At 44.6% G+C, this 12,077-nt stretch overlaps 1 protein-coding gene across 6 annotated transcripts in view; it reads left to right on the top strand.

Annotated features, from left to right (window-relative positions):
* Positions 1-2,359: 2,359 nt before the first annotated feature.
* The window catches only part of ENTPD4 (ectonucleoside triphosphate diphosphohydrolase 4), a 45,787-nt gene continuing 36,069 nt past the window's right edge, over positions 2,360-12,077 (top strand). For 4 of the 6 annotated variants that reach the window (XM_007104127.4, XM_055087326.1, XM_007104125.4 and 1 more), the window contains exons 1-3: positions 2,360-2,766; positions 8,395-8,490; positions 11,399-11,489. In XM_007104127.4, the coding sequence (XP_007104189.1) occupies positions 11,482-11,489 (8 nt within the window). In that variant the 5' untranslated portion in view covers positions 2,360-2,766; positions 8,395-8,490; positions 11,399-11,481. Of the gene's footprint in view, positions 2,767-8,354; positions 8,491-11,398; positions 11,490-12,077 lie in introns of all 6 variants that reach the window. The other 2 variants (XM_024130774.3, XM_024130772.3) reach the window with 2 other exon arrangements.

Raw genomic sequence — 12,077 nt, 5'->3', positions numbered from 1 at the left:
GATGCTCTTAGAACTGTGCCTGGCATACATTACGCAGTAAGTGTTGTGTCCTATTAGCTTAATTTTTTTATTTCTCCTGTTAATAAGGGAGAATAAGTTGATGGCTCACTCTGACAGTTGTGTTTCTACCCACTTCAGAGCCTCTTTGCTGTTTCCACTGCCTGGAGTGCTATTCCTTCATATAGGCCCAGACTTCATCCATCTTCTGGTTAATTCCTATTCATCTTGCGGGTGTGACCTCAAACATCACTTCCTCAGAGAAGCCTTCCCTGATGACCAAAACCGGGCTGGTCCTCTCACGTACTGGGTTGAATAGTGTCCCCCCAAAATTCATGTCCACCCAGAACCTGTGAATGTGACCTTATTAGGAAACAGGGTCTTTACAGATATAATCATGTAAAGAAGAAATCATATTGTATTGGTTGGGAGGGGAGAGGGTGTGGCTAAATCCAATATGCTGCTGTCCTTTTAAGAAGAGGTGCATTTGGACACAGAGACACACAGGAGAACATCGTGTGACAACAGAGGCAGAGATTGGAGTGATGCATCTACAAACCAAGAAATGCCAAAGATTGCCGGCAAAAACCAGAAACTGACAGGCAAGGAAGGATCATCTCCTAGACTCTTCGGAGAGAGCATGGCCCTGCCAACACCTTGACTTCAGACTTCGAGCCTCCCATACTATGAAAGAATAAATTTCTGTTGTTTTAAGCCACCCAGTTTGGGGTAATTTGTTATGGCAGTTCTAGGAAACTAATGCAGCATATTGCATGTTTTCATACTTTATACTGTTTTTTCCTAGCTCTTATCAGAAAATTGTTGTATATGAATTATCAGGAAATACTGATGGTGTGATAATTCTAGTCTGGCATTTTGGTAGAGGACTCCTTGAGAGAGAGACTACCATAATATGAACCAGTAACACAGATGGTAAGGATTTTGAAACACATGTAATTTTGAGGGGTCCTGGCCCTAAAATCATAGCATGTCAGTGGCCAACTACTTCAGCTTCTCAAAGCTAAACTTAGGTATAAGTTACAGAGGTTTCTAACGTGTAAGCTATCCAAACTGGTCATTTTTTAAAAATAGCAACAGAGTGCCATAAAAGGGCACTCAAGTAGGAGTCAGAACCAGAGGTTCTGCTTCCCCTTCTGCCTCCAGGGCATTTGGGCAAGACATTCAGTCTCTCTGGGTTCCAGGTTCCTTAACAGTAAAAGGAGATGGTTTGGTCTAGATAGTAACTATGGTCTTTTTGTTCGAAAATTCTGTGGCTTTATGATTCTAGTATGGAGCAGTAGTTAAAAGACAGTATTTACTTTTAAAGCACAAGACTCCCTGGGTCACTGCTAGCCTTCTTCCATGAACAGTATCTGAATCCAAGGATGAAATGCTACCACAAGGAGATTTAACCCAAGCTGGTGCTGGACCAAGGATTCTGCTTAAAATTTATAACTACTAGTTTTGTCCAAGCTTGTTTTACTTGACACAAGTAATGGAGTAGACGTTTCCAGGACTCTCATTTAAAAAAATATTTTAAACTGGCTAGGCTGGCTGGTCACTTTCTATCTCTGGGAAGCAGTGTATTCACCTGTTTAGAAAACAAAAAAAAGAAAAGAAAAAAGGATAAAAAGCTGTGTTTCTCAAGGTCTCTTCCAGCTCTGTGACTTCAAGGCACTTTTTTTTTGTCAGGCTAGAGTGGGGACTTGAGCTAAGTCCAGGTCTTGGGGTCACTCTCTGGAACTAGTGCTGTTCACCTCACTATTTCTTCTCATAACCATTGCCTGTGTTGGAGGTGCTCTGCCTAACCCAGAGTAGGCTCTGAAACATGCAACTTTTGGTAGGGATGAAATCCTGGCTTTTACTAATTATGTGGACCTTAAGAGAGTCACTGAATGAGTTTGAGATTCGTTTCCCCGCTTGTAAAATAGGGATAGCTACTGGCAAAGTTGCAAAATGAAATGTCGAGTCGAGCAAAAATGCCTAGTTCTTCTTAAGTTTTCAAGTGCTGTTTTCCATAATACTAAAAAACACAAATAAAAGACGAACTGCGGGGCTTCCCTGGTGGCGCAGTGGTTGAGAATCTGCCTGCCAATGCTAGGACACACGGGTTCAAGCCCGCATCTAGGAAGATCCCACATGCCCCAGAGCAACTAGGCCCGTGAGCCACAACTACTGAGCCTGCGCGTCTGGAGCCCTTGCTCCGCAACGAGAGGCCGCGATAGTGAGAGGCCCGCGCGCCGCGATGAAGAGTGGCCCCCGCTCGCCGCAACTAGAGAAAGCCCTCGCACAGAAACGAAGACCCAACACAGCCAAAAATAAATAAATTAATTAATTTTTTAAAAATGAACTTTGGTGTCAATAAGCACTTCGCGCCTCGCTGTCAGCAGGACAGCCTAGGATCGGCGGTAACCAAGCCACAGTACTGGTTATTTCCGTGATGCCACTTTCACTTTCGGCATTCACTGAGCTCAGCTACACCCGCTTGGTTCCGCGGAACAGCGCTGCGCTCGGATGCCAGTCACGGCGGCGCAGGCCCCGCCCCTCGGCGTGCGTGCTCCCGCCGCTCCCGGTGACGCGACGCGGGAGGCTACGGGGTGGTGTTTTGGCGGTACGGCTGCGGGAAAGGAGCGGAGCTACTGGGAAGCTGCTGCCGGGAAGCCGCGACTGCGTTGCTGGCGCCGCCTCGCCGCGGTGGCCGTGATGCGCTCCGCTCGCGGGTCTGCGCTGCCGGGAACCCCGACCGCCGAGTCGGACGCTGCCGAGCAGGTGAGGCGGCCTTTCCGGCGCGGACGAGGAGAGGGTGGGCGGCCGAAGCGGGGACGGTTGGAGCGGGGCCCGACGGGGCCCGACGGGGCAACGAGGCTGCTCTGCCCCGGGGGCCCTTCCCGCGCCGTTGCCTCCCCGCCGCCCGGGCCGCGTGGCCGCATCCGGGCGTCAGCCGTCAGCGCCCGTGACCCCGGGCGGCAGGTGCTGTCCCCCAGCCCCTGGCGGGAGAAAGCTGGCAGTCGTGCTGTCGCGCCCGCTCCGATGACCGCGCTGGATTTCCCCTCTGACACGTAGTGGGCGCGGGTCTGGGCCGCATGGGGAGGGACCTGGCCGGGGAGAAGGATGCTGCACCGAGGACCCTGCGGGTCTTACCTGCCACCTTGTCATGACATTTACAAGTCAGCATTGTTTTTGCTTTACTCTGCTTTTACCAAGTTTCATGCTTTAGGTTTCTCTAAAATCTAAATCTGATTAGCTCCATTGGAAAAATAGAGCTAGTTGGGCAATAAACTGATGATGGTAAGAGCATTGTTTCACAAACTCGAGTAATGCGTGACACCTCTTAAAGGGACAGTTCGCTCATTCTCTGGAATTTGACTCAGAACCCGCAGGGGTTCTCAGACCCCAGTTAGACGAACGCTGGTATAGACTGTTTAGGAAAGAAAAGAGATGCTTCCATGCTGAAAGATAAACTAGTTTATTAAAGAATTCTAAATTAGAGACTCAGATCCCTAGTTTAATTTCACATTACAGCCTTTACTGTGTTCTGCTTTGTGTAATGAAAATAATTTTTCAGCCTTGGAGAGGCCTAAAAGAATTATATTCTTTGTATTATGTTATATTTGATGTTATTGTGTATTTGTATCAGGTCTGTTCATTCTGTTTGATACATTAGCAGAATTATAAAATGGAGTATTAATTTGTGTAAGTAGTTTGTTTATTCCATTTTTAACCTTAACATTGATTAATTTGTTGCATATTGAATCTGTGGTTTACATCCTTCCAGGCCTAATAGGAATGCATGATCTCAACCCTTACGTATATAGTCTAGAAAGAAGAAACAAAATGAAAGTTATCTAGGTATTTATATTCTCTACATATTTATTCAGCATGTTTATTTTAAATCAACTACACGTGAATAAAGAGAAGATTCAGAGTGTGGAGAAACATTGGGAAATATAACAAGTTAAATCTTGGCAAAGAAAAATATTGACCTGTGCCTTGAAAGAAGCGTAATATTGTGAACAGGACATACTACTTAGTAGGAAGTGACTTAAGTAATGGCTCAAGACAAGAACGAGAACAGCTTGTGTGGGAGAGGAGAGACCCACCTCACTAGAGCAGAGAGATGTTATCTGGGGCTGAGCTGAGAACAGTTTAGTAAAATAAGATGGGACCGTTTGACGGATGGAAGGTCTCAGATGCGACACAGGGACGCTGTTGTTGACCCGTAGGCTCTGGAAGGTTCTTTTTTTTTAATAGATCTTTTTTTTTTTTTTTTTCTAATTTTTTGGCTGTGTTGGGTCTTCGTTGCTGCACACGGGTTTTCTCTAGTTGTGGCGAGTGGAGGCTACTTTTCGTTACGGTGCGCGGGCTTCTCATTGCGGTGGCTTCTCTTGTTGCGGAGCACGGGCTCTAGGCATGCGGGCTTCAGTAGTCGCGGCACACGGGCTCAGTAGTTGTGGCTCGCGTGCTCTAGAGCGCAGGCTCAGTAGTTGTGGCGCACAGGCTTAGTTGCTCTGTGGCATGTGGGATCTTCCCGGACCAGGGCTCGAACCCGTGTCCCCTGCGTTGGCAGGCAGATTCTTAACCATTGTGCCACCAGGGAAGTCCCAATAGATCTTTATTGGAGTATAATTGATTCACAATACTGTGTTAGTTTTTGTTGTACAACAAAATGAATCAGCCATATGCATACATATGTCCCCATATCCCCTCCCTCTAGAGCCTTCCTCCCATCCTCCCTATCCCACCCTCTAGGTCAACGCAAAGCACCGAGCTGATCTCCCTGTGCTATGCTGGTGCTTCCCACTAGCTAACTATTTTACATTCCATAGTGTATATATGTTGATGCTACACTCACTTGGACCCAGCTTCCACCTCCCACCCTGTGTCCTCAAGTCCATCCTCTATGTCTACAACTTTATTCCTGCCCTGCAACTAGGTTCATCAGTGCCATTTTTTTCTTTTAGATTCCATATATATGCATTAGCATACGGTATTTGTTTTTCTCTTTCTGACTTACTTCACTCTGTATGACAGACTCTAGGTCTATCCACCTCACTACAAATAACTCAATTTCACTTCTTTTTATGGCTGAGTAATATTCCATTGTATATATGTGCCACATCTTCTTTGTCCATTCATCTGTCGATGGACACCTAGGTTGCTTCAGTGTCCCGGCTATTGTAAATAGTGCTGCAATGAACATTGTGGTACATGACTCTTTTTGAATTATGGTTTTCTCAGGGTATATGCCCAGTAGTGGGATTGCTGGGTCGTATGGTAGTTCTATTTTTAGTTTTTTAAGGAACCTCCATACTGTTCTCCATAGTGGCTGTATCAATTTACATTCCCACCAACAGTGCAGGAGGGTTTCCTTTTCTCCACACCCTTTCCAGCATTTATTGTTTCTAGATTTTTTCTTGAGCTGGTTGTATTGTGAAGGTAACGTTTTACAAAGAAATGTTTCCAAAGAATGGTGTTGACGGTGAAGGCGGAAGGTCAGTGACCCGCCTAGAGACCTATCCTGAGGTAGGGATATCTGCTGTGGTCATTTTAGATGTGTGGACTGTTTGAGGAAGAATTGACAGGACCTGATGAATGACATAAAGTAGCAACACACAGATAATTGGGAATCAGGGTTAAGAATCAGGTGACCCCAGTCCATGGTGATACTCCTCTTAGACCTGGGGAATTTGGAAGGTGGTATTAGTTTGTATCAAAAGATTTGGGAGCCCAATCTTAGACTAAATGAGTTTGTGGTAACTGGGTAAGCTCAGGATGTGGAACTGAAACTTGAGGGAAGTCAGAGTTGCAGATCTGGGAAACTACAGAAGAGATGCAGGGAAAAGTGTGACCAGAAAAAGATCATTTAAATGGGGACCAGAAGTTTGCAAATGAACAGTGAGAGGTAGGGAAGAGGTTTGATTAGGACTTGCTATTGAAAAATAAAATTTAGAGACTTCCCTGGTGGCGCAGTTGTTAAGAATCCGCCTGCCAATGCAGGAGGCACGGGTTTGAGCCCTGGTCCGGGAAGATCCCATATGCCGTGGAGCATCTAAGCCCGTGTGCCGCAACTGCTGAGCCCGCGAGCCACAGCTGCTGAAGCCCACGTGCCTAGAGCCCATGCTCCGCAGCAAGAGAAGCCACCGCAACAAAGAGTAGCCCCCACTCGCCACAACTAGAGAAAACCCACACACAGCAATGAAGACCCAACGCAGCCAATAAATAAATAAATAAATAAATTTATTAAAATAAATAAATAAAATTTTTAAAAATTAAATATTAAGAAAATGTCGATCATAAATGCAACTACGTGCATTCTTCTTTTTTCTCTTACTTTAAAAAATTGAAGCATAATTGGCCTACAACACTATGTTAGTTCCAGGTGCACAACATAGGGATTCAATAATCCTGTACATTACGAAAAAGATCACCACCCGAAGTCTAGTTACCATCTGTCATCATACAAAGTTATTACAATATTGACTATATTCCATATGTAAATTTCATCCCTGTGACTCATTTATTTTGTAACTGGAATTTTGTACCTCTTAATCTCTCTCACCTATTTCTCTCCTCCCATTTCCTACCCCTCTGGCAGCCACCAGTTTGTTCTCTGTATGTTTGTGTCTGTTTCTGTTTTGTTATGTTTGCTCATTTGTTTTTTAGACTTCACATATAAGTGAAATCATACAGTATTTGTCTTTCTGTCAGACTTATTCCACTTAGCATAATGCCCTCCAGGCCCATCCATGTTGTCACAAATGGCAAGATTTCATTCTTTTTTTGTGGCTGAGTAATATTTCATTGTATACATACACCACAATTTTTTTATCCATCTGTTGTTGGGCACTTTGTTTGTTTCCATATCTTGGTTATTGCAAATAATCCTGCTATGAACACAGGGGTGCATATATCTTTTCAAATTAATGGTTTTGTTTTCTTCAGAAAAATACCCAGAAATGGAATTGCTGGATCATATGGTAGATCCATTTTTAGTTTTTTGAGGAACCTCCATAATGTTTTCCTTAGTGGCTGCACCAGTTTACATTCCCAACAATGCTCAAGGTTCCTCTTTTTCCACATCCTTGCCAACACGTGTTACCATGCATTCTTCTTAAAACAACGAACGAATCAAGTTGTTTTGATGTATTTTTCCCACACCTGAGTGCCACACAGCATCCTTCACTTCACTTTGGCCTCTCACTCTCACCAAGACGGTCATTTCTTACAGAATTCTGCCTGTTTGTGGGCTTCTTTTGATTTTTCCAGGTTCTCTTGTAATCTTTTGATATTCATATTGTTCTTTTTTGAAGCACCCTTCGTGGCATCTTACCTGTTCTTACTCAGGTCTAGCTCTTCCAGAGTCCCATTTGTCTGTGATTTTGTTTGCCTGTAATTTCAGAATTTGCTAATGTCTGTATCACTGCATCCTGCATTTTTCACTGTGAGAGCCATTTCACTTTGCAGTTGACTTGTATTGTTTTCACTGTTTTCCTTAGGACTGTCAATGAGAAACTGACTGAAAAGACTTTAACTCAGGACCCAGTGGACCTCACTCTGCTAAAGAATGTTCAGCTGAGGGGGGCCCCATCAGCTGAAAGAATTCGAGTTAATGCATCTCTCTGGTGATGGGCCTCACACAACTTAGGCCTTTTAAAAACATGGCAGTTTTATGTAATATTGCTAAGAGTTTGCCACCCTAAACCCTGGTGCCAAGACTCTTAGCTGCAAATACAGCTGGAGTTTACATTTTAAGATCAAATTACCGTATTGTTGTCTGCTGGGTGATATTCAGCCATACTTTTGTCCTAAATGAAAATAATTACTTTAGCAACTTACAAGCTGTCCTATTTTCTGTCTGTCTTTAAACACAAATTTTGTAACTTACAAAAATATCTATTTATCCTCATTGTCAAAGTCATCTCATATCTCAAAAAAAAAAAAAAAGGCCTAAGACAAACACCGGATTAAATAACATTTACTAAGTTTGCCATGATGCATCCGAACAGTGCCTCTTCTTTGAAAGGGACTCTCTTTTCTCCTGCCCCATCCAAAGCCTACCTCCCACCTTCAGGAATCTTTCTGTTAACATGTAGCCTTCACCGTGCTCTTTGAACTGGTACAGCAGGAGTCCAGATAATTTAACATTGCCTTCTGTTACTCTCTTGATTATTTCTTGGGTATTGGCATTTTCTCCATTACCAATCTGCAGAAGCCTTGAGATCGGAGTCAGTCTTATTACTCCTCTGTGCCCTTCATGTCACTTCATAATACAAGTCGTTGAATCATGAAAGGCCTTTCTTCCCCCAAGGACCTTGACTTTGAGCTGTTAATTAAACTTTCTTTTCTTTTGTTCTTAGTTCAGCTATCACATAATTATCGATTTTTTAAAATGTTCAGACTGGAATTCCTGTGCCATGAAGGGTTTTGAAGATAGGCTTTCTTGATATATCCAGAAGAGGATTGGATGCCGGAAACTGGAGATATCAGTCAAAGGTAGCTTGTTAAAGACAGTTCTGTTGTTTCTTCTGATGATAAAATTAATATACGCCCTTTAAGCAATCTAGGCAAGCCTAGGGAAGAGAATAGAGATGATCCATTATCTCACTACTCAGAAATAACTAACCACTGTTAACATTTTGGTTTTTCTCCTTCCATTTTCTCCTCTCTATGCATGATGTTAGTTTTTTTACTTAATCTATCATGAGTATCTTTCCATGTCAATAAATGTAGATCTGTGTCAGCACCTTTAACAGTCACATCATAGTCCATTGCATACTTGGACCATGTTTAATTTAACCCACCCCCCTATAAGGCACATTAGTTTAGAACAGTGTTTTGCTGTTATACATAATACTATGATGAACATCTTTAATCCCCTACCCCTCACTTGCCCCTCCCTCCTTTCCTCTCCCCACTGGTAACCACTTAGTTTGTTCTCTATACCTGTGAGTCTGGAGAAACTGAATTTTAAATTTAAATTACTTTAGCCACACGTGGCAATGGCTACCATATGGAATAGCGCAAGACTAGATCAAGGAGGACCTCCTTTACCATCCTAAGGAGTTAGGACTTTTTCCTGAGTGAGAGAGAAAAATTGGGAGGTGGGGAGGTGTCATGATTACTGTTTGTTTTGGAAAGATTACGCTAGTGTATAAGTTTGTAACCCTTTTGGGTCCCAGAACTCTGAAACTTGACTTCTTGCCAGGCCCTTTCCTAGGGGCTGCCACACTGGGAATGCAGCCAAGCAGACTTAATCTGGCCCCTTGTGGGGCTGGCATTCTGAAGGAGGAGACACATGAGCAAGAGAAATGCACACACACACATACACACACACATACACGCACACATACACACACACAGAGTGTGTTAGAGGACAGGATAGGAGTATGGATTCACATGCTTGAATCCCAGCTCTTTTATTTATATTCACCTTTTATTAGCTGTGTGACCTCAGGCACATTACTTAGCCTCTCTGCTTCATCTGTAAAATATTATGCAAATAGTACCTACCTTGGTGGTTGATAGGAGGAATAGATTAGTATTTGTAAAGCATTTGAGCAGGGCCTGGCACATAATAAGCACTATATAAGAAGTTCATAAAGGGACTTCTCTGGTGGTCCAGTGGTTAAGACTCTGAGTTTCCACTGCAGAGGGCGTGGGTTTGATCCCTGGTTGGGGAACTGGGAACCTGCATGCATGTGGTGTGGCAACAAAAAAAAAAGAAGTTAATAAATACGTAAATGCTAAGGAGGAGAAATAACCCAGGGAAGGGAGCTGGATGGAGGGGAGAGCTTGCAGTTATGAATTGGATGGCCAGGGCATGCCTCCCAGAGAAGGTGACATTGAGTAAAGATCTGAAGGGAGTGAAAAAATAAGCCATATGGATTATTTCCAAGCAGAGGGAGCAGCACGTTCAGAGGCTCTGAGACCAGACAGTGCCTGGCGTGCGTGAAGACAGTGTGGACACCAGTGTGGCTGGAGTGAAGTGAGAAAGGGACAGGGACGGTGAGGTCAGAGCAGTAACAGATGTCCGGATCCCGTAGGGCGGGGAGTCAGGGTACAGCCTTTGGCCTGTATTTACTTGCGAGGGGAGCCGTTGGAGGATTTCCAGCACAAGATTAACAGGATCCTGGACCTGAGCAGGGATGGGGTGGATGTCAATTTCTGTTGAAGAATCTTCCTGAAGCTATGGGGTGAGGAACTGGAGAGCCGCTGGGTTGAGACTGCAGGTGGAAGACTGAGGAGTTAGGCTGCTGTCCTGATAGGCCAGGTAAGAGTAAGAGATAAGTTCACCTCAGGCAAAAGTGCTAAGAAAAGGGACAGACTTTAGAGAAACGGAGGTTAAAGAAATGGAAGGACTCCATAAGAAATTGGCTCTGGAGGATGAAGAGGAGGGAGGGGTCAGGCACGACTCCCTAGTTTCTGCTTGAGCAGTCGGTGGGATTGAGATTGAGAGGAGGGGCAGGATGAGGGTTACAGTGGAAGCGTTCAGCTTTAGAAGTGTTTCTCATGGGTCCGTGTGATGTTCAGATGGGGGTGTTGAAGATATGCTTGAAGATATGTATCTGTAGCTCAGAGGAGAAGCCTGGGGTGGAGAAAGAAAGTTCTGAGCTATTGGCTCATTGAAGCAGTAAGTGAAGTTGACCAGGAACAGAGATTAGAGTTAGAAGAGATTGGAGCCAAGACAGAGAACCTGGGGAACAGAACAGACAGGATGTGCAGAAACGCCGAGACATGGAGGGTCCTGAGAAGGAATCATTCAAGAGCTAAGAAGCAGACTAGGGGAGACAGCTGGCCTGAGAGGCCTGGAAGAGGTACAGCGGTGCCACAAGACCAAGAAAGAGACCCAGGATCATGCGTCCTTCGGATCCAGCAGGTTGAAACGAGGCCCCGGCCTCCTGTTCTCCTGTGATTTGAGGTCTGGGAGCTGGAGGAGTGGCAGCCACGGTGAAGGTGACAGAGCTCACTAGGAACATGGTGCCTTACATGGTACTTTGTACATAAAAGAGCCATCTAGTAGGTATTTATCAGATGAATGGAGAGTTCAGATTCCCATTCGGTTATTCATTCTGCCTGCCTCCTACTCCCACCCCTAATCTTCCTTAACATTCAGCACCATAAGGTGGTTAAGACCTATTTGGTGACCTGTATTTTGGCGTCACTGATTCGCATTTAGGTAAAAATGCCAGGCTGTTATTATTTCTTTTGATTTAGGCCTATGTCTCTGATAACACGAAATTAACTTTGAAGTGTGTTGCTCAAAATAAACCGAGCTAAGAGCTCCGCTGCAAGGATCACAGACCAGATTACGTGTGCTTGGATTTAAGCAGGCACTTGATAAAGAACATAGCGTCTCCTTGGCTTGTGCTGTCTTTGTGACTTTTGTCGCTTCCTGGAACAGGAGGGCTCTGGCACCGGGAGGCCTTCTGTAATGGTGTGTGAGGACTGACTCCCAGGGCCTCGCCTGACCTCTGACCTGCCAGCATGGGGAGGTGAGTGATGGTGCCGAATCACCGGCACTGTGAAACCCAAGATTTGGTGCCACAGAAGCAGGTCTCGAGAGGGGGGAGGAATCTAAATCCCAAGTGAAAAGTGTTCAAAGTTGTGCAACACATCTGTTTAACACCTTTGTTCTTCCAGGGCCCCAGGGGGGCGCCTGTCACAGAAGGAAAGTGGGGTTCATGTAGTTTACTGTAAAGGGCACACATGTTGGAATCTGGGAGGAGTTGTATTAAGCACAGGATAACCGTCTGTAAGCCTCGGAGGTATGGGAGGGGTGATAAACTCCATGGCGTGGCCCAAGAGCCCACATGGAGACCAGAAACTACAAATAGAAAATTCCATTGGGTTAGCGGGATACCTCCCCCTTCTGTGAGATGTTTTAGTCCATGAAGCGCTCTCTAAAGGGAAGAGTGTAGAAATGAACAGTAAACAATAGAATTTATCCCAAAGGCAGCAAGGTTTGTTTGGTTTTGTTTTTTAAGCCTAATAATAGTCTCTCATTCCTGACAAACTGAGAAGAAAGTTTATTTGCAAAAATGTCTCAGGAATATTTCTAAAAACACAGGATATACAAAACG

The sequence above is a fragment of the Physeter macrocephalus genome, chromosome 9, assembly GCF_002837175.3.
Source record: "Physeter macrocephalus isolate SW-GA chromosome 9, ASM283717v5, whole genome shotgun sequence".
Taxonomy (NCBI): domain Eukaryota; kingdom Metazoa; phylum Chordata; class Mammalia; order Artiodactyla; family Physeteridae; genus Physeter; species Physeter macrocephalus.
This window is presented reverse-complemented; position numbering and strand designations above follow the sequence as displayed.